This window comes from Lissotriton vulgaris, chromosome 8 (genome assembly GCF_964263255.1).
Source record: "Lissotriton vulgaris chromosome 8, aLisVul1.2, whole genome shotgun sequence".
NCBI lineage: Eukaryota > Metazoa > Chordata > Amphibia > Caudata > Salamandridae > Lissotriton > Lissotriton vulgaris.
The window spans coordinates 1,420,188,434-1,420,213,985 of NC_141696.1; the positions used below are offsets into that span (position 1 = coordinate 1,420,188,434).

Sequence of the window (25,552 nt, forward strand, 5' to 3'; positions counted from 1 at the left end):
TTTTTTTTAACTATTATTAAAATTCTACGAATTAATGTTTTATGAAGCATAAGGTAAAATATCATATATGTTCATTTATTCCCTATTATGACATGTTGAAAAGTGTGGCAAATTGGCCCTCTGTAACTTATTTTATATAGAAATGTTGTGAAGCACCATCTACAATGCAAACCAGGTTGAACATCATGGGATTCTACACTCGCACTAAAGACAACCGCCCTGCATCTGAATGGTACACATACAAGCCAAAATATTTGAAAATACACAGAGACACTCACCAGGTTGCGTGTATAGTCCTTAACCAGGATATGTATATTTTATTCACATAATAAAAATTTGTATACCTTTATTCACATGTTTAAGTTTACATTTGCATATATCAATTCACATCTTTGTTTTCCAGTGCTGTCAAATATCATCCACTACACACTCTTTCAAAGGCTGTCCTAAAAAGAAGCGTCCACATGCAAAAAATAAATACAGGAAATCATTCACAGTACCTCCGGCATGCCACCAGCACGGAGATCTTCCGTGCTCTCCTACAATAGATTCCAATTAAATGAGCACGGGTTCTCAGTTAAAGAGTGTGAGGATCTTCAGGGTCACACGTGAGAAGGGGTGGGACATCCTTACACAAGACACAATGACCACATTTTCAAGTGGAATTAAGATGTCGTTTCCAGACCTACCTATCAGAGACACTACCAATCCCCCCACTCTCAATGCTATCAGTTTAAAAGGAATACTTTTATAAACTTACATGCTCATGTCTTATTGGTACTGTCTGCATAATGGGTGAAACAAAGAAAGTAAAATGCCACATCAAAAGAAAGTAAGACTGCAAGTGACTTTTTTTACATTCTAAAACTGGAACGCATATCTAGAATGGCAATATAACGACTGCAATTCAGCCACTTACCGTTTAATGGTAAGGCTCATCAGAAGTTAATTTGTATGAATAGCTGTAGCTGATCTATATTTTAACAACATTGTTTATTTCTGAAGCATGATAATCATGGTTGTTTAAAATGGATAAAGGTAAAGCATTACCCAGGAATGTAATATGTTGCCCAATGTGAGATTGCTGCTCATGATAACTGAACAGAGGAATGTGGAGTTACTAGAAGATATGTTAAGGTTGGGATCATACGACTATTATTTCTGTAAAACTTGCCCCTCCTGACAATAAATCACATTAGTAATGAGGGATTGGGCTGAAGGTGGTTGTCAATCAACTGTCTCAAGCAAATAGGTCAGTGTACGACCATCTCTATGTTGCCTAGCACTGATAACTACATTAAAGGCCGCAGCCCTGAGAGTCAAAGTAATGTCCTGTAAGCCTAACACAAGGATAAAGAGTAAGTTGGGCCATGACACATTATTGAGAAGGGCAAGCAACCAACAAGCCTACATAGAGAAGAGCAGGGTATTATAAAATTACAGGAACGAGGCTCAGAAACAAAGATAATCAAAGTATATTATCTGTGTGGAGTGGAGACAACATTTGATTTGTACTACAATGTTCAAGTTAACATAAAATAATTGAAAGGAAAGGAAGAAAATGGAATATGGCAAAGAGATGTACGAACCTGATGTGAGGGCAAATGTTGGGCACAGCAAACTGGTTACTTGCAGTGTGGCATCCAAATAAGGTACACTGCAGGTTAAATGACTGGCTTCTAAAAGTCACAGCACTAAAATACTTTGTGGACATCTTCATGTTCAAAGGCTCAGGCAGGAATGTGTATTCTGCATGACCCATCCAGCACTCACTAAAACATGTCCTCCTGGTATTTGTGCTCTATTAAAGCACCAGTGCACATGCTCTCTGAGCCAACTTCAGAACTTCCTATTTAAAGGATATGAGAACTTTCTTTTTTGTGACTCCCACTGTTGGATATGTGTGTTCTGTTCACATGACATAAAACAGGTATGTTTATACCACCATTATAACCTCCCTCAGTGTCCAATCATATCTCTAGTCTAAAGTGCAACTAAACAGCATATTCAGAATAGAAAAAAAATAATAAATTCCATCACCTGCAGGGCTTTACTTCCCTCAAAAGACTAACCCACAACCACACCAAATGACCTAAAAATCAAACTCAAATTACCAAGTGTTTCCAGATACAGAGCAAGAACACTGAATGTAAACCTACGGACGAGAATGTATTTAATTTTCAACCGTTCCACAACACATAAGTGCATTTACCACAGTTCACTCAAACTGATTCAATCGAGAGAAGAAACGTACTTCAAGATGCTTTAACCTCAACAATAATAATTGTGTCGAAACACGAAGTGACGGGGCTCCAATATAACCTTAGTTGAGACAATGCAACACCGGCCTTCTGCATTTTGATATTCACACGTTTTGGTTTAAATGGAATTTTTAGGGACTTTTAGAGTCGTAATGACATCAGAGAATAACTAAGCTCATTTAGATTTTTGTTAATCATGACCAGCTCTCCATCTATGACCATTCTATGTAGAACTCTTGCCTTTCCTCCGTCACTATAGATCCCTTTTATGAATCCATCAATTGGGGCCTGAGTTGCCACTGCTCTTGCTGGAAAAGGAGTAGCAACCAACCAATAAAAAATAATAAGATATGAACGCAAATATTGGCCTTTGGCAACTAAGATTATTACAAAATGTCAAAACTATAAGACTGAAGTACCATTTAATCCAGATCGAAAACTATGGACTCATAGCCCAGTCGTCATATTCCATCACAAATCCACATGCTACTGTAAAATCGGTGTTTTAATTTCCAGTAGTGTACTTAAGGTACGTTTGGGAAGAAAGTGTTGTTTCAGCTTGGTGAAGATAAAAAAAATAGGTGTAAGACGTCGTTTATTCCAAAATCTTTATGAAATTTATTGGAATTCTGAATAAATATTGTTTAAAGCACACTCAAATAAAGGAGGGCTAGAATCTGTAATTCTCTAGGATTCAGAAGTAACGCTGCTCAAGGGAATCGAAATAAGTATAGGTGGTGAGGAATGTATGTAATTTCTTTTTGACTTTACCTGCTTTTAGTATTTCAGCAGTTCTACTCTGAAAAGAGCTGTAGAGAACACTCAAAAGGAGAAGGGACGTGGGAGGAAGGCCTGGTCATGCCTTTGTTGAGGGTTGTTTGCATGGCAGTGCGACTCAGGTAGAGCTGTGTGCACTTGTTCTTCCCACCACAAAAAATACCCAATCATGGGCAATGTTTTGAAGTTCTTTACTGTTAAAGAGTACATTTATTCCAGCTTTGGATATATGCCTCACCTAATTGAAGAATATTATAACTGATATGGAAAAAATATCTGCTGGTTGATTGTATAATAATTTGTTACAGGTAAACTAGTTTTCCTCAATTTTCTATCATGTTTATCAGGAATGTACTGTTTTAATTGGAATGATAAAATATCTACATATCAAGTTACACCATTCTCTAACAGAATGATGTCCAAGCTAGTCTCCTCAATTGAGTAATCGTATGTGGCAATGTTTGTGAGAATGTGTGCATATCACCACTTCATCTCCCTCCCTTCAAAACCCACTTTTTCATTTCAGAACACATGTAAAATTGGACTAGGCAAATTGTTGGCTAATAACCCAACTTTTTGACTTCATCAGTTTCAAGACAGGCAATGAACTACTAGTGAATCAATGTTCTTATCTTCTCCCCAATCCTCCATATTAGCACAATTTAAAAAAGCTACAAAAAAACTTTTAAGCATGAAGACATTACTTCATCCAAGGTAAATAGACACAATAAACGTGGAACGCTCCTTAAATCGACCAATACACAAATGATACACCGCTTTTAATGTCAGCAGTGAAAGCATTGCTTGTGGCAGCTGCGAATGGTGGAAAGCAAATTGCTGACTTTGCCATAACCGATCTCATTGTATCAAAGCTGAATATTCCAGTAACCATTTGGAAATGTGTCTGCATTTTTTGCTTCCCTGACTGTAAAAAGTACACTTATTGACATGGCTTTAGCATTATATTTAGTTTATAGCATTCAGTAGTTCTTGCGCTGTTTATTTGCATATGTACTCTGATGGCAGATATGGAAGGCATGTTCCGTTTGCATACACAGCTTGCCATTTGTACAGCCAACTAATTAATCGGTGTCTGTTTTGGAAAATACAAATTCTATCCAGCTTATTAAAAAAGCAAACTCTGATAGCAATGTGTCTGTTTTTTCCATTCATGCTAGTAAAAATGGAGCAACCAATTATACAAAAGCTTAAATACAGCCCCATGGCACACAATCCAAAAAGTGACTACTGTCCCTGAACGTTGCTTGCTTTGCTGAAACCTCATCATTCGATGTTGTTACTTGTTTAAGTGCTTGTAAAATGCTGCGTATTAATATTTAGTGCGGGGTATTTAGATTTTTTGTTCAAGCAGATGCATAGTTAGGGTAGTGATGCCCCGACTTCTGAATTGTGATGTCCCAGGTCATCAGAAAGAAGTGCAACATCGCTGGGTGGATTTGGGTGCGGGTGGGTCAGCGTGCAAGCAGCATCATTGAACTACGCTGAGCAGAATACTCATTTTGTGTTTGGGCAAATAAGGGGACTTATTAGATTATAATCCACTGGACTATATCCAGTCTACAAGTGGACGATTTCTTCAATAAAGGGATATATGCTGCATGCAACGCTATGCATTATGCCACATTTCCTACAACTTGGCGTAGTGCATTTGCCAAGATTCGGGCAGAGTTCAACACAGTAAGACCGGTAGTACTCCCAGTCCACTGTTCAAATAAATAGTTACTTACTGAAGCTATCACAAAGCAAGATGAATATAGTTTTAAGATCTATAATCTAATAAGAGCAACATTTATTGGGTATGATTCACAAGTCACAAATTATCAGGGTTAATGTCTCAAGGAAATTCTAGGAATTGTAGTAGACTTCTTATAGACTTAATAGTTCAGTCCTAAAAGGAACAGTTGCAAGTTTGCAGTTTTTAAGGGACGGCGGTTTTTACAGTACAATAGAATGCTCCTTTTGTAATTGGTGAGGGCAGTTGCCACTCTCCTAATCGACATCTGATCATGCTACAATCCTGTAAGCACTGATGACCACTCTGGTGACCAGAAGATGGGAGATGACGACGGTCAGCTCCGTCATCTTCCACTGATCAACAAGCATCATTATGTACCAGTATGCTGTAAAAGAGGCATTACAAGGTTCTCAGCTTCCTGTTTTTAACCCCAGGGTCTATCAAGGCTCTAGAAAATACAATAGTGGATTGAGTATCCTGTTCAGATTCAGATATGCGGCAATCAGGAGTCTGGCAACTCTTTTGAAGTCCTTATTGTTGCTTGCAAATTTTCCAAATTTGCAACCATGTTTGGTTTAGATACCCATTAATGTACCTGTCAGTCTCACACTTGCTCCAAGAAATCTGCTACTGGCCTGAGTGAGTTGTTGCCTACACCTCTCTTCAAAGAACCTACTAAAAAACCATGACTTTATCTAGTCAATCTTTGCTGGAGAGGGCATCTCCAGTTGTTAGAGGGGGGAAGGGAAGTATCCAGCCACTGAACAGAAGTGATGCTGCTTGGTAACTTGCATCTCAGTAGTATACTGGAATCGGAAGGATTTGTTTTAACGAACAGAAAAAAAGTAAAAGTTTCCAGCAAACTTTAAAAGTCAAGTGGCTCCTGGCTGCCAAGCAAGAAACGAATGCCCTACCCTGTAACCGAGAATATTTGTAGACATAGGGATTATTAACACCACGAAAAATCTAACAAACTTGAGACCTGAGAAGAACATTCACTTCAGAGCGGGCAGGAGTGTGCATGCTGTATCCATACAGGATTATAACATTAATGCAAATCTACCATTCCGACTGCACACTAAAGACGGATCTTGCCGTTTTCATCTAGTTCTACTGGAGAGAATCCAATAAAGCGCTCTGTCAATCAGGAGAAATTCCTCATGTCTATACACTGGACCAGATGCCATCCCCTTGCTGCTTAATGCATCAGAGTTCTGTATTTAGAAATAAAAAGCCTCTTGCTTATAAAATCTCACAGTGTTGTGTGGAGAGTTATACTGAAAAGGGTTCCTATGGCTTCACCGAACAGTACATTTGTGGCCGACGGTCTCAATGTTTTTGCTAGTTCATGGTAGGAATGAAACCAACAAGTAGAACATCCAGGATCCTCGTGTTCTTGTTAATCTCTAGGTAATGCAGACTGGCCAATGGTGCCTGTTTGTGTCTTGGAGTGCTCTGGCAGTGGCTGGCCCTTCCGCGAATAATACAAGTTGTGTGTTCTGACAGCGGGGTCGTTAAGTGTATGGCTGCTCCAGGGTTGGTACATTCAGCTTGTTTTTGCTCTTGCTCTTTGGGTGGAATTTCTTGTGAAGCATGCGCGTTAGTGTTGATCCTTTTTTGCGGGTTTCCTCCGCTGTAGGCTGCTGCAGGTAAACCAGGTCATTATGTGACTGACTCATGCCAGGCTCTTTCTGATGGTGCCTCCGACGGAAGAAAAGCTTGGCGCCTTTTCGCAAAAATCCTCCTGCAAAAGTAAAAGAGAGGAAACATTAGAGCAGACTAATAGCAAGTGGAAGATTGAGTCTGAAAACCTCTATATATCATCTCAAGACCTTTGATAGCATGTAATGGACACAGACTACATCTCCTTGCATACTTGACACAGCCTGCTTTAATAAGTAATGTTATTCCCCTGTGACAGTTCTACATTTCCTTAATTCAGTTTCTAGTTCTGCCAAAGGTTCTGCTTGCTTGGAGGCTGTTTAATAAATTTACTGCTCTTTAATGATGATTGTTTCATATGTTCTACACTGTACTATTGGTCCTCCTACAACCTTCTGCTGTCTGTCAATTAACCCAAGAACTTGTAGTTCCTTTCTATCTCTATTCTTCTGCCCCACTAGTCATAGTATACATAGATCTATTATTGATTGCTGCATTTCCATTACGAGTGGCAAGGGCGAAAACTGGGTCTAACAGCTGGCAATTAGTAGATTTCACTAGGTGTACATGAGAAAACATAGGGTTGCATGTTCTTCCCCCGTGCAGATGGGCACATTGGCCATTTCCCAATTTAAGGGTATAAAGGCAATGACCAATAACAGTAGGTTTAGTGGTACAGTACTGGAATTAGCAACGAGCACATTGAATTGGAATACAATTTAAAAACCGCAATTTTATCTGACATCTAAATGCGGGCTCTTATTCCCCATCCAAAGGTAGGTTCAACAGACAGAATAAAATAAGGAGAATAAACTAAAAGCAGCTTCATGCAGCAAAAATGTAAGCAAACAGGTTTCTACCTTTCACCCTGCGCATTTTCTCAGGCTCAAGCACAGAGTGTGGCATATATGGAATGGATATATTGGGGGGCTAATGCTAATGCTGCTACCATGCCCATCTCTCTAACAGAAACCTACTTGGACAAGGCGATGGGTGCCACCTTGGCTCTGGTGAGATAGGCACATTCTTTCAAAGTAAGAGATGTATTTTGTAAGAAATCTTAAGATATTGTGAATTCGCTTTTTCCAAGACTACCCGAGTTTGCAGGAAAACAATACGCAAAAAATCTCATTCATTTATCAGCTTTGGGATAAAGAAACATTGTGCCATAGTATCACCTTGAATGAATTAATAATGCAATTTATAGAAAGTGACAGCTGTTCCAAAGGAGAGTCTGGCGCTAAAAAGACCACATGGCAATGTTGGCACAAGCAAACCAGAGTTAATAGCGCGAGAACAACCAAGTTTTAGGGGTTACCTAAAGTATGCCTCTTTGCAAATGAGGCAGCATAAGTTGACTCCAAGTTTTGGCTGCCCCAAAAAAAAAATAAGGACATCAGGGCAAACTGGAGTGTTCTGTAATGCACCCTTCAGAATTCTCCAACTCAACTACAGGGGCTTTCTGTAATCCAGTTGGATGGGCATAAGAAAGTATATGTTCTGTAGATCCCCAGACCATAACAGGTGAGGGTCTTTATTAGGGCTCGGACCTAGAGTAAAGTCAGCATCTCTCATGCTTGGAGGGAAGAGAAACTTGGGTTTGACCAAACTCGCTTCTATTTTCACTAAAGAGAAAAGCCTCATCTGATCCAGAAATTCTATGACACTGAACGAGGCAGGGGTTGCCTTGATGTTGGGGAATGGGGACGTTTTACAGCGCAGTTGTTTCTGAACAGCAAAAGATCCAAGAGTCACTGGTGATATGGGACCAGCGAATGTAGAAGATGGGAAGTTGAGCCCAGCTCCACTAGAGTGGAATAAGTTATGTTAAAATAAATTTATAGAGTGCACAGCTACTCAGAGTATCCCGGCGCTGCGACAGAAAACCAAAAGCTAAGAACGGGGGAGAAAAAAGAAACAGAAGAGAAAGAACAAGGTAAAATACACATTTGCATAGCCAATAGGTCTCGCCTTTGGGACCTTATAAGTATTTAGTTATGCAGCAGGTCCCAAAGGCGAGACCTATTGGCTATGCCAATGCTTGTTAGAACTGCTGGTGCACAGCGCCGGCGGAACCCGGCCCACTTAAGAGCTTAGCCTTTTGACGTAATTTGCCGCTCGCTGGGGCCCTACAGCGCTGTGGGCTTTCTGAAACACCGTAAGTGTCCAGACAAGTGATACAGAGCAGACAGTGCACGTGCTTGCTCTCGCTTTAGGTCATCCATTGATATGCAAAGGAATGGGTTTCCATAAACAAATGACCTGCACTTTGCATGTGCTTGATGGAGACCTGTGAACCTCTGTGGGCTGCTTTGTTTGGCTAACCTTATAAATTGCCATCACTTAGGTGTTATGCAGCTCAAAAGTCTGCTTTTGTTAAGGCAAGGGAAGCCAAGGATACCAACACAAGCTAAAGTGTACTGCCTTCCCTTATGGATTTTCACATACCTAGGGCTTGATTATGAATCGGTCTGTGTATTTCTGACCCGTGCGAAAACCCCCGTTTCCGCACTGGTGGGAATTAAAAGTTAAAAGGTATTTAACGTATCTGATAATTATTGGATGTGATAAATAACTCAACTTTCTTTAAATTTCGGTAGGTCAAACCTGCTGAAAGTTAACAGTGGGAAAGCATATGGTATTTACTGTATCATTGGAATTTTGGTGCGTTAAACAACAAAATCTGCATTTTAGTGACCACTATCTCATAATAGCTGCTATTTATCGCACCCAATAAATAACATGGTATTGCTATTTATCAATAGCAGGTGCAATAATTAGCACCTATACTCGTTATCAGGCCCCTAGTGTTAGATTGATTCAAAAGGGCAAATGTGTTGCTAACTGGAAATTGAAGATAAAATCCACTTAGCGGCCTAATTGCTCAATTTATATTAAAGAAACCTTTGTTTCAAATCCCCACTTCCTCATTTGACCAAAATATGTGAGCCAAAGCAAATCTTTTTATTTCACAGTGCCTCACTGTCTTGGGGCGCCAGTTTGGAAATAACTCTGTTCAGAATGTGTGCTATACAAACAGCTCCATTTATATATTGTTGAATAAGAAATAATGAATCATCACATTCATATGTAATGACATCGCCCATATACAGTCTACATGACAAAACCATTTCTTGGTTCTCTCGTGGCAATATCATCAGGGTATTTAGGTCTTCTTGAATGGTTGGGAAACAATTACTTTCAATAAATCTACCAAAAAACAAAACACTAATGTTAAAAAAATACTTTAAAAAAAAGTGTTTTTATCATATTTTTCATGATTTTTGTTAGATGATTCAAACAAAATCTTTTTATAGCTCAGCTCGTGCTAAGGCTCTTAGAGCCAGGCCAGAACCCTGGCTTGACTGTGGCACGGCTCGGTCTATATATTTGCTGGCTCATCCACCTCTATGTTTTCTTTCAAACTGGAAGGTAGGTGCAAGGTGAATATAGGCTCATGACTCAAAATACATCCAACAACCCCAATAAATTAATATAAACGCAGATATTCACCTTTATTTAAAAAAAAGTAGTATTTATATACAAATACAGAAGTGAAGTAGGACACACACAAACAATATACACAGCCCTCCTAAAGTCGGCTGCCGGGCAGAGGCCTGAATTCCACTTCCCTGTCAACCTGCAGTGGTTAGTCCTCATTTATGGTACTCTAGGTTAGGCTCCGTTACGAGTCCATGTCTTAAAAGTCTATGGGTTTTTAGAAGTCAAAGTGCACCAGTGCTACAGCGCTATGAAGAAGAGCAAGGTCCCCCTGGGCTCTCTGGTCCGGGGATCAGTCTTACCTGCTCCCGCTTAGGTTGCACTACGGAGACCTTGGGGCGTTCAGCAATCTGACATCACAATGGACTAGACGGGCCGCCGGCAATGAGCTGTAGTCTTGTCACTGCACACCAGGAGGCTGGTCTTCTGCAGGGCTCTTTTGAACGATGTAGTGAGTTTCTCAGATCCTGCTGGCAGAGTGGGTGCAGTCACTCGGCTTCATCCATGGCTGTGGACACATGGATCAGAACCCGCTGCTTCCTAAGGGGTCACTCGATGCACTCAGCAACAGTCCTTCTTGCCATATGGTGCACCAGGACAACAGCCCTTGCTCTTCACGGCGGACCCCTCTGGCATATGGGGTCGCCAACTCTAGTCCACATACAGGCAAACGCCCGACCGGTGCAACAGCAGGTCATCCTGCACCTTGTTGCGCAGTTCCACTCACAAGGATACCCCACTGGACCTTGCTCCCTCCAGGAGCTCTACTCCTCCGCACAGGGTCTTCTTGTCTCAGAAGTCTGGCAGGTACTGGTACTCCAAGCTTGGTGCTCGATTTCCCTGGGTGATGTCCCCTCTCCCATATGGGAGACTGGCAGACTTCACTGTCCAGTCCTGCTCATTCAAGGCAAAAAAGTTGCTGAGCTTCTCAAAGTCCATGTACAGCCCAGGCAAGCGACTTGACAGTTAACAATTTGGGAGCTTCCAGCTCCCCTTTTAATAATCCATTTCCAGACGCACATGATTTAGGCCCAGATTTGGTAATATTTTACATCATAATTGTGCTACTTTTTGGTGCAGCAACAACGTAAAATGCTAGTCGAGATTTACAAAGCAATTTGCGTAGCTTTGTAAAAAAAATATAATGCAGCGCAAGGCGCTGCATTATACTGCATCGGGTAGGCGTTACATGGGTGGAGCACGGGCGTTCCCATGTATCCACCTATGAATTCTGATGAAAACCCAGATTTTCTTAAGGCAGTAAACCTGGGGTTGTGCCAAAATGGTGCACCTACCTAATCGAGACTTATCGAGGAGAATATCTTAATTTCTCCTTGTGTTTCTGCATTGCAAGTGTGATGCAGTCTGCAACGAAAGAGGAATATGCCTCTATGGATTGCTTCTGTGCAAGAAGGTATGCCTTCCTGTGCAAAAACAATCCTACCATGGTGCAAAGGTGCCTGCATTGCTTTAAGCTGCGTAAAGAGCACCAGCGCAATGAGAGAGCACAAGTGTGCCAGATCTTAGTGCATAAGACACATTTCTGCTCTCTCACTTCCATGCAATGCAGCGTATCAAGTTGCCTTGCTTGCTTTACAAGATAGATTAGTAAATCCAGGCTGCAGTGTCTCGTGCTTTGAAGTTTGTGTTGCAGGGGATGCCTCTTTTGAAGTACCCATTCCTCTCTTCTGTCCCCTGCCCGGGAAGTAGCCGGACACAACTTAGGCAACTCCAACCCAAATAGGCCCAGAACACAGGCCACTGAAGTTACTTTTGGATCACACCTGAATGTCAATCTCACTGACATATGCCTACCAAAAGCTAATAAAGCCCACCAGTACCACTCTTTATGATCAGCCCCAGCCCCAGATCTTGAAGTGTGCTCAGGCCCCACTGAACACGGACCTTTGTCAGAATAAAGAGCCCTTTTGAAGTGTACAGGAGAGCTCGACTGTACCTTCCTCCAGAGTGTGCCCCATCGAGCTCTTAGGAATATAGCAATCTACAAATCTGTCTGGGGGGGTTCTTCTACATTTCTTCCTCAACACCCTGGGCTTCCAATATAGAACACACAGATCTTCATGTATTGTACCTCTCACAGGTACACATACAGCACAGCATACACACATGTACGCTGGACTGCGCAACTTGATAATACCATATAGACCAGGAATGAGTTAAGCACACAGCAGCCGATTTTTAAATGAGTGAGTGGGCTGCTAAGCCCCACCCCAGTTACACTGGTGAATAGGCATGTTAACAATGCTGATCATCATTACTAAAACACTGTATGCTGCCACCATTGTGCTCGTGCTTTGTATCTCTTTGGTCAGGGCAGTAGCCCTTTACCACTTATAAGGTTAGCGCTTGGGCAACCCTCCCGGTCAAAGTAAAACTGCAATTTGTGAGACAGGGCTAGGTCATTGCGCATACGCATGTTTGAAGATTGTTCATGACCAAAAATCAGCACCAGGGATCCAGATATTGTTGCAGCTTGGGAACTCAGGCCAAGGGATCACATCGGTCACCACACAAAGAACTTTTCCATCCAAACATTTCACAATAACAATCAGGTATGTGGTCATATTTACAAAGCACATCCCAGCAGATCTCTCCCTCCAACCTGTGCCTGCTCTGGGCCATAAACTTTAAACAAAATATCTCAGAATTGACCACCCAATGCAGTAACCAAGTGGACTATTATTATAAGAAATACCATAAAGGGACCCGAGGTGCTGTTCAAAACTGCCATCTTACAGAAATCCTAAACTACACATTTTTCTCTTATACACCTTCATTCACCAACTTGTAAAGCGCGGTGTCACAGAACACGATAACTGCTCCACGCTTGTCATCACGCATGATACAGAAGCACTTCCCACATAGGATCAGAATAAATACAACATGCCTTACATGGTGTAGAGTACCCACGTAGGAAAGAGATTCAGCACCCCGCAAAAGGCTACATGTTGCAATACAATACATTCTCTGTGTCTATCCAAGTGCTTTTCTGTACCTGTTGCTGCACGTATTTGCAAGCATGTGTTTGCCAGTCACGCCCCAATTCTAGTGCTGCCTACACTCTGTGTCCCGCCTGAAGAACTGCAGTGCACAAGGATTTTCCGCTGATAGGTCAATGCAAGGACCACTTACCCGCAGATAGGCACCCTGGCAGGATTTCTCACCCTCCTCAGACTGGCAATATTACGCATCCACCAGGGCTCGCTGCGCCAGGTGCCCGCACCTAGCAGTGTTCTCCAACAAACACTCTACATGGCAGTAAGCAGACTGCACTACTTCCAGAGACTTGAGTGGGAAAAGGAGCCCAACAGCCCATGAAAAGATGCCACTAACAAAATACACCCACAAAACGACAACGAACGGCTAAGAGAATTTCAAACACGGTTTACAGAATGAGTTTCCAATGTGTGTACACAACGAAAGTCATCGCGGCAGCAGGAGGAGGCGCGGCAGCAGGGGGTCTGCACTTGCGGGAGCGATAATTGCTGCCATTTGGCGGCGCGCTCCCGCAAGTAGGTCGCTTCACGTGCACACGTTGCCATGGATGGCAAAGCAACGCGTGGACGTTTTGGCCCAAAAAGCAAGTCAATTACATGAGGTCCCCTCCTATGCAATGCATGCGAGTTGCGTAGGCAAGACCTAAAAACAGTTTGTTTGTTTGTTGAAACAATCAGATCTTCAGTTGTTTCCTGAAGGTCAACAGGTTAGGGGTTTGCCTAAGTGAAAGAGGCAGCATATTTCAGAGTCCCGCCACTTGCACTTGAAAAAGAACGGCTGCCTTTACGGACACTGCAATGCTTCGGGATGACCATAAGATGATGTTGGGCGGATCTAAGATCTGGCCAGTACATAACCAGAGACTCTTCTTGAGATGTACTTTGCTCCGAGGCCATGCAGAGCCTTGAAAGCCAGGATCAGTGCCTTAAAGCGAATTCTGCTGCGAACAGGCTGCCACTGCAAGTTCCCGAGATGGTGGGAAGTCCGGTCTCCGGGCCCAAGACTCAGAATAGCCCTGGCTGCCGCGTTCTGCACCACCTGCATTCTGTTTAATAGGAACTCCGGGAGGCCAAAGTACAGGACATTAGCGTAGTCCAGTCGGGACATAATAAGGGCCTGAATAATAGTTTTTCTGTGTGAGGTCTCAAGTAGAAACAAAAACCTCAGCAACATTTTTAGGAGGACAAAACTGATCCCTGCTACTGCCTGAACCTGGGGTGCCATCAAAAGAGTGTCATCTATTTTTACTCCCAGGTTCTTTACAGTCCTGACTGCAGCCTGGGGTGGCAACATATCTTGTGGCCACCATTGTTTCCAGACATTCAGCGGCGGGAGCCGATTTTTTTTCCGGACTTATCGGAGTTACATTTCAGATGGTTATATTTATACCAAGCAAAAGTTTCTTTCAGGCATTTGTTAATCTTCTCCCCATTAAATTCCTCTCCTTTCCTACAGGTGAACAGCAGTTGCGTGTCCTCGGCATATGATATTATTGTGACCTCATTCTCTTCGGCCAGGGGGCCATGTACAGGTTAAAAGAGTACAAGGCTCAAAATAGAGCCTTGTGGCACCCCTACCCTTAAGGATGGTATACTGGCAGAGAAAGGAGGTGACCAGACCTCTTGATTTCTGCTGTCTAGGAAAAGTTGAGCCACTTCAGCACTGTGCCTCTGCAAAAGAAGGTCGTGGGGTACAGTGTCGAAGGCCGCGGAGAGGTCTAGCAAGACCAAGGCCGCTTTGCCACCTGCATCCAAAGTCTCTTTAATGGAATCTGATACCTCCAGCAATGCTGTCTCTGTGCTGAGATTCTGCCTAAAGCCTGACTGGCTAGAGTGAAACAGAATGTTCGCCTCCGTGAAATTGCTTATCATAGTTAAAAAAGTACTTTATTCGGTTAAAAAGTCGATAACCATAAAAGCAACAAATAAAATACATTTACAGTGATTAATAAAGCAGCTGTTTGGGAAAGGAGAAGTTGTCACAGTTCATGATTTCCATAATATACACAATTTAAATTTCATCCAAACAAATTGATTTCCGATATTTAAAAACAGGTCTAAAAAACTCTGATAATGAAGCAACGGTAAAAACAGTGTCCATTTTTTGGAGTTCTAAAAACGCTGGGCGACATCTATTTAAATTCATCTCTTTTAGGATAGGGACAATAAGTTTCCTGCGAGGCAGAGTATAAAGTTTACAAAAAAATAAAACATGAATATCGGATTGTACAGATAATTCACCACAGGGGCATATAGACAGTTCTTTTGACCAACAGTTCATTTCAGGGAAGGTAAATAATCTAAAAAAAATAAAAAATTGCTTATCACATTATGAACATATTTCTCCACTGTTTTAGCAAAAAAAACGGCAGAAGAGAAATAGGTCTATAATTAGTTAAGACCATGGGTTCAGCCGTGGGACCTGTCACTTGGAGAGGGAGGTATTCAGCACGTAGTTTACGGTGGGATTCAAGACCTTGGCCATGGATGCCAGAAAATTGGCAGGGGAAGGGTCCACCGGCGAGCCAGATTTCATGCCCTTCATTATTGCCAATGACGTTGTTAGCGGCAAGGTCTGGAAGGTAAAGAGGAAAACCCTATCTTCCTGCCCCTTCGAGGCGATCTGTAGAGAGGATGACACCTCTATCACAGCTGGGTCATCAAATGCGGATCGTATGGTAATAATTTGTGAATAGAAATAATTTGCTAGATTACCAATCCACTCATCAGAGGGGGGGTCAACCTAGTCTCCGCCTTTGGTAAAGAGAAGCTTTTAACAATGTTGAAAAATGTTCTGCTTTTATTTCCTGCCGATTCAATTTTTGAGGCAAAAAAGCCCTTCTTAGCTGCCTGTATCTTTTTATGGTAGTCTTTTAAGGCCTCTTTGTAGTTCTTTTTATTTTCCCCCCATAAATCCTATGAGATGGACAAGGACAACCAAAGTACTACATTCCTGTCCTTTCTTCAGGACTGTCCAGTGGACTGTGAGGTTGAGGCATTGGGCATGGATGGTGCTTGTCAAAGGCTTAAAATGAACAGCAACTCATACCTTGCAGATCTAAAAACGTTGTCCAGATGGAAGAACTGGTGTCCGCTCAGTACAGTGTAAAAGAAGCGCTAAGATTTTACTCTGATCATTCTAATGTGGTGCTGCTATAAAACCATGCCTGTTGAGGAAATTAAAGAGGTTTTCTCATCAAATGGCAACTGAATTACTTTATCCTAGGCCTCCCGTTTTGAGTCTAATACTTCAACTAGACTATCCATGTAGGAAGGTACAGCTTTTCCCTTTGTCGAGTCTGCCAACCCAACCACAGACTGAGCTGATGAGTTTCCAGTAACAAAGACAGTTGTCCTTAAATGGGGAAGCAATAGGTTTGTGGTTTAGATGTCAAAGCAGCCACAAATGACTACATACATCTATTTTCCAGTAAGGGAGACAGTGAGTACCTTAAGCATTTTGCAAGGACTGAAAAGTACTTTTTGTTAGTAATGTGTAAGCTCGTGGGAACCTGTGACATTGGTTTCTGAGTGAGGCAGCATCGTGGGCCGTTCAAGTGTTTCATGGATACAGAATAGCTACAGTGCGATTCCTCTGGGAGCCATTTCTTCCTCTCTGCTTTCCGACTGCAAATGAGCAGCCTGGAAGGGCTAGCGCGCAGAGGCGGCAGCGGATGCTTCCAGGTGAAAGACGTGGGACTTCCAGGTCACCAATGATGCACATCCTCTTTTTTAAGCCATCACACTTGTGCCTAGAAACAATTTATGTTGTGTGGCTTACTGCTGATGACCAGTTCCTTCACTGGCTCACAACAATGCACCTACTTTGTTTGCCCCTTGGGTCCCCTACCATAGGTTAGAGGGTTTGTGGAGTGCTTGCCTCTTTCCTTCTTTGTGCAGAGATTAGTCATTGTTTCCCCATGTTCTCTGTAGAATCTCTGGTCAACGATAGGCTTCTTAAACCAAATTGTTCAACTGGCTTGCCACTTGTTTCAACATGCTCATTCTGCTGACTTCAGAGAAATCCCGAGGAAGGTATATTCCAGGTTCCCCACTCTTCTGACTACAAAAGCTTGTAAGAATACTTATGCTCCGTGATTCATTTTTATAATTACCACATTAGTCACTAGTATTAATACTTAATGGCCCTCTCCATTGTTCCGCCGCCAAACCTATGGAGGGAACATTCTAAATCACAGTCCTTGCATTCAGGGGACAGGCATGAAAGTTAAACCTGGTCAAAAACTCCTCAATGTATTTAAGTGAGAGCAGGCACTGTAGTCATCTGTGAGTTTGGTCATAATGAAGGTCAGAAAGTCGGGTGAAATTATGTATGTCAGCAGTTTGCCCCTTTGTGTGCTTCTATACATTGTACGTGTGCTTTGGTGAGCTGCAAAGTAGTACTGTAATCTGTGTGTAAAGAGTGTCGAGTAATTCACTAATTTATGCAAGGAAACCCCACAATAGATAACTTGGTGGCTGCCATGTCAACTTAGCTTGATTCATGAGAAGCAGAAGTCTTGATCAGGACTGTCCGTGCCAAGCTACAGATGATGTAAAGAGCATGTATCCAGGTACAATGTTCAACTCCCCAGTTAACCTTTAAGGATACACTGTACGATGAAAATATTAGCTGGAACAATTAATTTTCTAATGGGGAAGAGATGGTGGTGCAACCCAGAGCCTTCACCCCACTATAGTACACTCGATCATTGTGGGTAACCTCTTTTCGAGGGAAAAGGATTCCCTTGGAAACTGACAGAAGAGCTGCTTAGTACACCAACGAATGTTGCCCCCATAATTTACTCTTGGCTCCCATTTTTAAAACTAAGATCAAATATTTTCTGTAGACACAATGAACAGTTCTTTAGAGACTTTGGGTCTGGATTGGGGAATGGATACTAAGGTATAAATCTGAAAAACATTCCCTCCACCTAACGCAATTGTAATAAGGCGGAGGGGATATCCATCACGTTTGTGAAGGAGTAGCCATCTGCCAAACTCTAAATAACGCTCTAGATCACAATCGGTTTACAACAAGTGCAGGTATGCACCAGATGGTTGTCCTCCAAGTGAAATGTGTGAAGGAATGCAGTTCAACTCTGTAAATTGTTTTTGGCATAGTCACAAATCCGGAACCCTAGACATTAAGGCAAATTATATCTGTCAAGAAGGCAATATGAGATAAGGCGGGAAATTTCAAAAGCATGCAGAGGCAGTGGTCCTGTGGTGTGAAATTGCAAAGCATGGGAAATGCAGGTTTCAGTCCATATCGACCAGAGGGAAAAAACAATGAGGGTCCTTGTGGACGCATAGTACAGCAATGTTAAGCTTGTTAAAGCTGGTTACTATTTACTCTGAGAACCCATTTGGGTAATTATAACTGTTGGCAGGACACATACAGGGTGGGATTAGGAGCCATCAGGGATTTTGGAATACTAAATATGTAGCCAGAAATTATGAATAGTCTTGTTATTTTTAATTCACTGGTGTCTTCAGTTTTGCAGCATTTATGTTCATGGTTGGCATGTTGCGTTTTCCTATTACTGTGAAAAAAACAAAACTGCATGAGGAGTCCCAAATCAACAGACAACCTTGTAGGACCAACCTCATTAAAATGAGTACAGAACTTCTGCAAACAAGTAATGAAGTAGCATTTAAAGATAACTAGAGGCATAACCGGTTAGCTATTAAAACCAAACCATAAAATAAACCACAAACTCATAAAAAGGAATCCTATTTTTTGAATCTGAAGTATGGTTTAAATGAGAAACACATGGAGCAAAATTATAGCCAAAAGCAACCTGATATGGTAATATATTTTCAGTGCAATTTTTTGGAAATTTGTTATTTAGTTTTCGCTCTAAAATTACAACAAGGAAAATTCTCACACTTGTGCAACTGTTTTTATTGGGCTTTCCAAAGCAGATAGTATAAAACTATAGTGGTAACCAATGTGTTGGTTTGTGAGGGTATGTATATGCTTATACTGGTTTATTATAAAGATTAGGTTATAAATAAAATCATTATAGTGACAGCTGTAAATACGAGACAGCTCTGACTATGGGATTACTATTTACTTTAAAATATTCTTTGCTCAGTCTTCACATGAAATACAAAAATATATATTTTTTTAAATTAAACACGCACCCATTGTAGAACGTCTACAACTATAATCTTAGGACACCAATGTCTGAAGGTATAATACACCGGATTAACATTGCTCGTTTGTGGAGCACCTACCAGTGAACATAAAGCTGAGGAGATATTGGGTTCCACTCTTAATCAGGATCATTCATTTTCCTACACTGTTTTCTTAATTAGTTTCAATATTTCTCATCAATTATCACTTTCACAAAATAATTAGGATTGTTGTCAGTTTTGCGACTAAAAACAAAAGAACTACTGATTTTTCTATTTTCCAATACACTTTGCAGCAGTTCAGAGAAGAGCTTCCAATAAGGAGAACTAGTGTTGGGACGGAAAACTATGTAACCATTAAACCCCAAGAGGAAACTATGTTCACAGGGTACACCATTGAGGTGTATGCACTCACCGATGGATATTCAAATCCCTCAGTAGAAATGAAAAAGCAATCACTGTAGAAAAGAAAAGTGAAGTTTATTGGAAGATCAAATTGGAGGAGAAACAGAACGTCTTATTCTACATTTAAAGTGAAGAAAAGTATGAAGCAGCTTCTGAAGATAGTTGGGACTGATGATGATAGTCAAATTAAAACACGCACTGGCATCTGCTAATGCCAAAATTAACGCTAATGTATCACAACAAATGAGCGTCTATCTCGAAATGAAACAAATGCATGTTTCACACTTCAAAAAAGGTTGCAAAATACCGAGATCAGACTTGCAGGCACCTTCCTTACTCCCACAAGCAGTCCTTTCTGTCTTTAAAGGCAGGTACTTTCTAACTGGTGCTGACAAATTTATGGGCTGTGACCATTCCAACAACAAATTGTCAAGCAAAACACACTTTTCACTGGGCCTTAACAAAATGACCATCTCAATGTCTTGTAAGGAGTAGTTTCTGTCCTGTAACTCCAGTTCTGTAGTAGGGGTATCTCTGTTATAGTCATATTCTAGTGAATAGTCCCGCCCATGTGCGTGGATCCCGGCAATCAAAAATAATCTCTTAAGTTGTCAAAATAATGCAGAAACTGCAAAGACACTTAAGAGAGAATTTAAAGACAAATAATGCAGCCTATATCCACAGGCTACACTGTCCAGTACTTCAACTAGAAATTCCACCAAAAAACACTACACATAAATCAGCCTGCCAGTTTCTACCATAGAGAAACTTGCCTCCCCAGTCAAAGACTCTGGAATGATAGAGAGGAAGGTAGGGACAGACAAGCCCCATAGGCTGCCATTATGTGGCTTAAATAGGATACTGTGCCTTTAAGAGAACTTTCCAGAACTTCTCCCAGTATCCCAGAATGCATAGCAGGTCCCTCTACTTTCAGTTCTTTTTGAAGGCGAAGCACGCCAGACCTGTCGCATTCCGTACATGATCAAATATCTCCACCGGGGAGGAGGGCGGGCGCTTATGACTATAACAGAGATACCCCTACTACAGAACTGGAGTTACAGGACAGAAACTACTCCTTCTGTAGTAGGGGATCTCTGTGTATAGTCATAATCTAGTGAATAGAATGGCAAGCCCATCCCCACACCAAAGCGGCGGTGGAGAACAAATACATAACGCCACTACTGTGCGAACAAATTCCGCAGCGAAGCCTGCCCAACCTGAGCGTCTGCCCTGGCGTCAGTGTCCAGGCAGTAATGCTTAGCAAAGGTATGAACCGACTTCCAAGTGGCTGCCTTGCAGATTTCAGCAATCGGCACGTTACGGAGCAGAGCCGTCGTGGCAGCTTTGCCCCTGGTGGAATGAGCCTTAGGCTTACCTCCTAAGGTCTTATTAGCCTTTTGGTAACATAATTGTATGCAGGACACAATCCACCTAGAGATGGACTGCTTAGAGGTCGCAAGACCCGTCCTGACCGATCCATAATTGATGAATAGGCTGTCCTGTTTTCAGTTTCTATTTTTGGTAAATTCTGGTGGGGTTTTTTCAGTGTTTTCAATATCTTAAAAAACAGTTGTTATCAGTGGTTACACATTTTCACGCCACTAAAAACAACAGAAAAAGTGTTTTTCCGGTGTTTATGGAACGTTTTGCTTTTATCATTGCTTGCTTTCTGCACTGAAAAAAACATGGTATATAGACAGTGTACGTCCAGCGTATATGAGGTCCAAAGAGATTTTTGCAAATGAATCTTATTGTAGTACACCATACAATACTTCTTCAGTGAGTCTTTGGTCATGTGCGCTCGTGCTTTCCTTCCCATGTAAACTTCTGTGAAAAGGCCCTCTCAGCATTCATAGCCCCTTCGGCTGAGAACCGTCAGCTAAGGGACACAGTTGGGAGGATGACTCTTTCTTTGAGGCCACATAAAGCACAAATTGATAAATATTTGCGTTTTAGTTCCTGGGCCTAAGAAAACAGTGCACCAGAATGGACTAAAAAGTCAATAGCATCCCTCATTAACTCTGAAGATTGTAAAGATGCTTTCAGCATACCATCTAACAAGTGGCAAGGATCTCCTGCAGGGAATCACTTCAGCTCGGGTATCAATTTTGACAGATCATCACACACATTTTTTATATACGTAGCTGAATTACTACAAATACAAACTATATCACTCCAATCTTTGTTGAACTTGGAACGAACCTTTTTTGCAGAGCATAACAAGTGACACTGCGTTCCATGTTTTCAAAAAGTCTGGTGTCACGTTTTCACCACGATCCCATATGCCTGGTGATATATATACTTGTCACTATACCTTGCATTTAATGTTTAAAGCCTGAGGTGTTGGCAATTCACTTACTATCAATACTGTCCCACTAGAAACTATGGTCTGATGTATTAAGGGTTTTTACCCATTCTCTGTGGGTAAATGTGATGACACATATTAGGAAAGATTTTCATGAAACTAGCCGTTTTACCTATCAGTGAAAGAATCAAATGCAGCCAAAATATCAAATGTGAGTTTGATATGTCCTGATTCTCTACAGTTTATAAAATAATTAAACTAAACCTAAAACGTGAAACTAAACCCTGCATCTTTAGACCAAAGGCCATAAAACTGAAAAAAGTAAAAGGAAGAAGAAACAATATTTTAGTGGCATCCCTAAAGAACAAAACTCAAGCAGAATAATTTTAGCCAGTCTTTCTTACTACTAGCTTGTATAACAAAGTTACATTTTATTGACCCCTTCAGTAAGAACAAAATGACTTTTTCACTTTCTTTTTCCTTTCTTTGAATGGCATTTAGTTTGTGGTTGTGCAGGTGTTTTTTCAGTGTTTATATGTTTTCGCCGGTGAGGGCTATTTTTCTTTCGGTGGGTTTTTATCAGTTATTATAGGTTTAAACCTAAAATCCCACAGCCTATTGATGAACAACTGGTCAGACCTACGAATATCTTTAGTTTTATCCAGATAAAATGTCAACACCCTCCTAACATCCAGAGAATGGAGAGACCTCTCCGCTGGGGATGAAGGGTTCTGAAAAAACGTAGGCAAAGTTATAGTCTGGTTGACATGAAAATCAGAAATAACCTTGGGAAGAAATTTAGGGTGAGTGCGCATAACAACCTTAGCAGCATGAAACACAGTATAAGGTTCAGTACAACACAACGCCTGAATTTCACTCACCCTGCGGGCCGATGTAATGGCCACGAGGAACGCCGCCTTCCAGGACAGGTGCTGCAACGAAGCCTTATGAATAGGTTCAAAAGGTTCCTTCATCAATCTGGACAGCACCACATTCAATTCCCACGAAGGCGAAGGAAGCCTGACAGGAGGGAATACTTTCTTCAATCCTTCCAGAAAATCTTTGATCACAGGGATCTGGAAAAAGGAAGGCTGTGAAGGGCATTTCCTGTAGGCAGTCAATGCAGCAAGATGAACCTTAATAGAATGCACATTAAGGCCAGACTGCGCCAAATGTAAAAGGTAAGGAAGGATGACCTCTTCCTTACAGGTCGTAGGGTCATGGTTCTTAGACTGGCACCAGATACAAAACCTCTTCCACTTGTAAGCATATGAAGTCCGAATGGAAGGTCTCTTAGACTCCTTCAGTATGTCCATGCAATCATCGGGCAGATTCAGATGGCCATATTGCACTCTCTCAGGAACCACGCCGCCAAACTCAAAGACGAGAGGTTGGGGTGTAACACCCGTCCCCCGAACTTCGTGAGAAGGTCCGGCCTGCACGGCAACCAAATGTGAGGAAGGAGAGACCGTTGAAGTAGGTCCGTCAACCACCACTGTCTGGGCCACTCCGGGGCAATGAGTATCATCCGAGCCCTGGACCGGGCCAGCTTGATGAGCACTGCCGGAATCAGGGGAATGGGAGGAAAGGCGTACAGAAAGCCGTTCGTCCAGTTGATCCATAACGCATTCCCCAGCGTCCCTTGCTGGAAGTACCTGGAGGCAAAGTTTCTGCACTTGCTGTTTTCGGCGGTGGCGAACAAATCTACGTCTGGAGTTCCCCACCTTGCGAAGACTTCTCCTAGTACTTCGTCGTTTATGACCCATTCGTGGTTTTCCTGGACCAGTCTGCTCAGTGCGTCTGCCTGAACATTCTGCACACCTGGTAGATGGGTGGCCGTTATCGTCAGTCCTCTGGCTAGGAGCCAGTGCCAGATCGCCTGCGCCTCCTGTGACAGAGTGCGTGATCTCGAGCCCCCCTGCTTGTTGAGGTAATACATCGTGGTGGTATTGTCCGTCTGTACAAGCAGAGAGTTGGTCTGGAAGGACGGAAGAAAAGCCTTCAGTGCCAAGTGAACAGCCCTGAGTTCCAGGAAATTGATGTGATACGTGGCCTCCATCGGCGACCACGTTCCTTGAATCTGTAGAGTCCCGGAATGCGCTCCCCATCCTAGGAGAGAAGCATCCGTCACGACAGTCTGCGTGGGAATGTCCTTGTGAAAGGGAACCCCTCTGAGGAGATTCTCCGCCGAACACCACCACTTCAGAGACTGAAGAGCATGCAGCGACAGTCGAATCTTGTCGTCCCAAGATACTTTCCTCTGATCCCACTGGTCCTCCAAGCACTCCTGCAGCGGTCTCATGTGCAGCCGTGCGTGAGGCGTCAGGAAGATACAAGAGGCCATCGATCCCAGTAGAGAAGACACCGTCCTCACTGTTGTAGATGGAGTCGTCATGAGAGCCTGAGCCTTCCGAAGGAGTGATAATCGTCGCTCTTCCGAAGGAGACACGCTTGCTGACAGCGTATCGATGGAGGCTCCTAAGTACTGTATGCATTGGACCGGAGTCGGGACAGACTTGGCCATGTTGATGTGCAACCCCAGTTTGTTCAAGAGAACGCACGACTTCTGGAAGTGTGCTCGCGCTTCCGAGGAGGATGCCTTGATCAACCAATCGTCCAGGTACGGGTAGACGAACACCTTGCTCTTCCTCAGGTGAGCTGCTACCACCGCCATGCACTTCGAGAAGTTCTCGGCGCAGACTTCAGTCCGAATGGGAGTACTGTGTATTGATAGTGATTGGTGCCGACTTGGAACCGCAGGAACTTCCTGTGTTTGTGTGCAATGGGCACATGGAAGTAAGCATCCTGTAGGTCTATAGCGCATAGCCAGTCTCCCTGTTGCAACTGAGGGTAAATCTGATGCAACGACAGCATGCAAAACTTTTCCCTGCGAATCCATTTGTTTGCCTGCCGCAAGTCCAGAATGGGCCTGAACTCGTTCTTGTCCTTCATGCGAACCAGAAAGAACCTGGAGTACAGACCTCTTCCTCTCTGAGACAGAGGTATGTCTTCTATCGCCCTTTTCCTCAACAGGATATCCGCTTCCGCCTGAGGCTCGCGCAGCTGAAACTGCGAGCTGACTGGGGGAATTGCTGGAGGAGGGTTGGTGAACCGCAGACTGTATCCATTGCAAGCAATATTCAGCACCCACTTGTCCTGAGTAATTTTTCTCCACTCTGCCAGAAAAAATTGAATGCTTCCCCCTACCGGAGTGGGTAACGGATCCGGGGGAAGTAGGTTCCTAGGGCCTAGACCCAGCCTGGCCCTTGGGCGCCGGGGCCGACTGCTGGCCTCCCCTGCCCTTCTGGCGCTTCTGGAACGGCTTACGGAACTGGTGTTGCTGTTGCGATTGTCCCGAAGCCTGGCCTCGTCCTCGGCCTTGCCCGCCGAACCGCCGTTGGAAAGGGCGGTACGTCTTCTTGGTCTCTTTAGGCTTCTCCAGGCCCACAGCCATTAGCATTTCGGCCTCTGCCTTCATGCGGGCCATCTCATCGTCCGCATGCTTCCCGAAGAGGGTCTCACCGGAGAAAGGCAGGTTGGCCACCCTCTGCTGTGCGTCCGGTTTCAGGGACGCAAGCCGGAGCCATGCGTGGCATCGTTGGTTGACTTCGTGGCAAAATCCGTGAGCAGCCAACAGGGAAGAGTCCGCCACAGCGCTGAAAATCTGGTTCGCCACCAGCATCCCCTCATTCAGCACTTCCATGAAGTCCTCACGCTTCTCCCGAGG

General features: G+C 42.9%; 1 protein-coding gene across 1 annotated transcript in view; it reads right to left on the bottom strand.

Annotated features, from left to right (window-relative positions):
• Nucleotides 1-282: 282 nt before the first annotated feature.
• Nucleotides 283-25,552, bottom strand: part of C2CD2 (C2 calcium dependent domain containing 2) — a 417,550-nt gene continuing 392,280 nt past the window's right edge. The window contains exon 14 of the mRNA XM_086935444.1: nucleotides 283-6,538. Coding sequence (XP_086791570.1) covers nucleotides 6,309-6,538 — 230 coding nt within the window. The 3' untranslated portion in view covers nucleotides 283-6,308. The remainder of the gene's footprint in view (nucleotides 6,539-25,552) is intronic.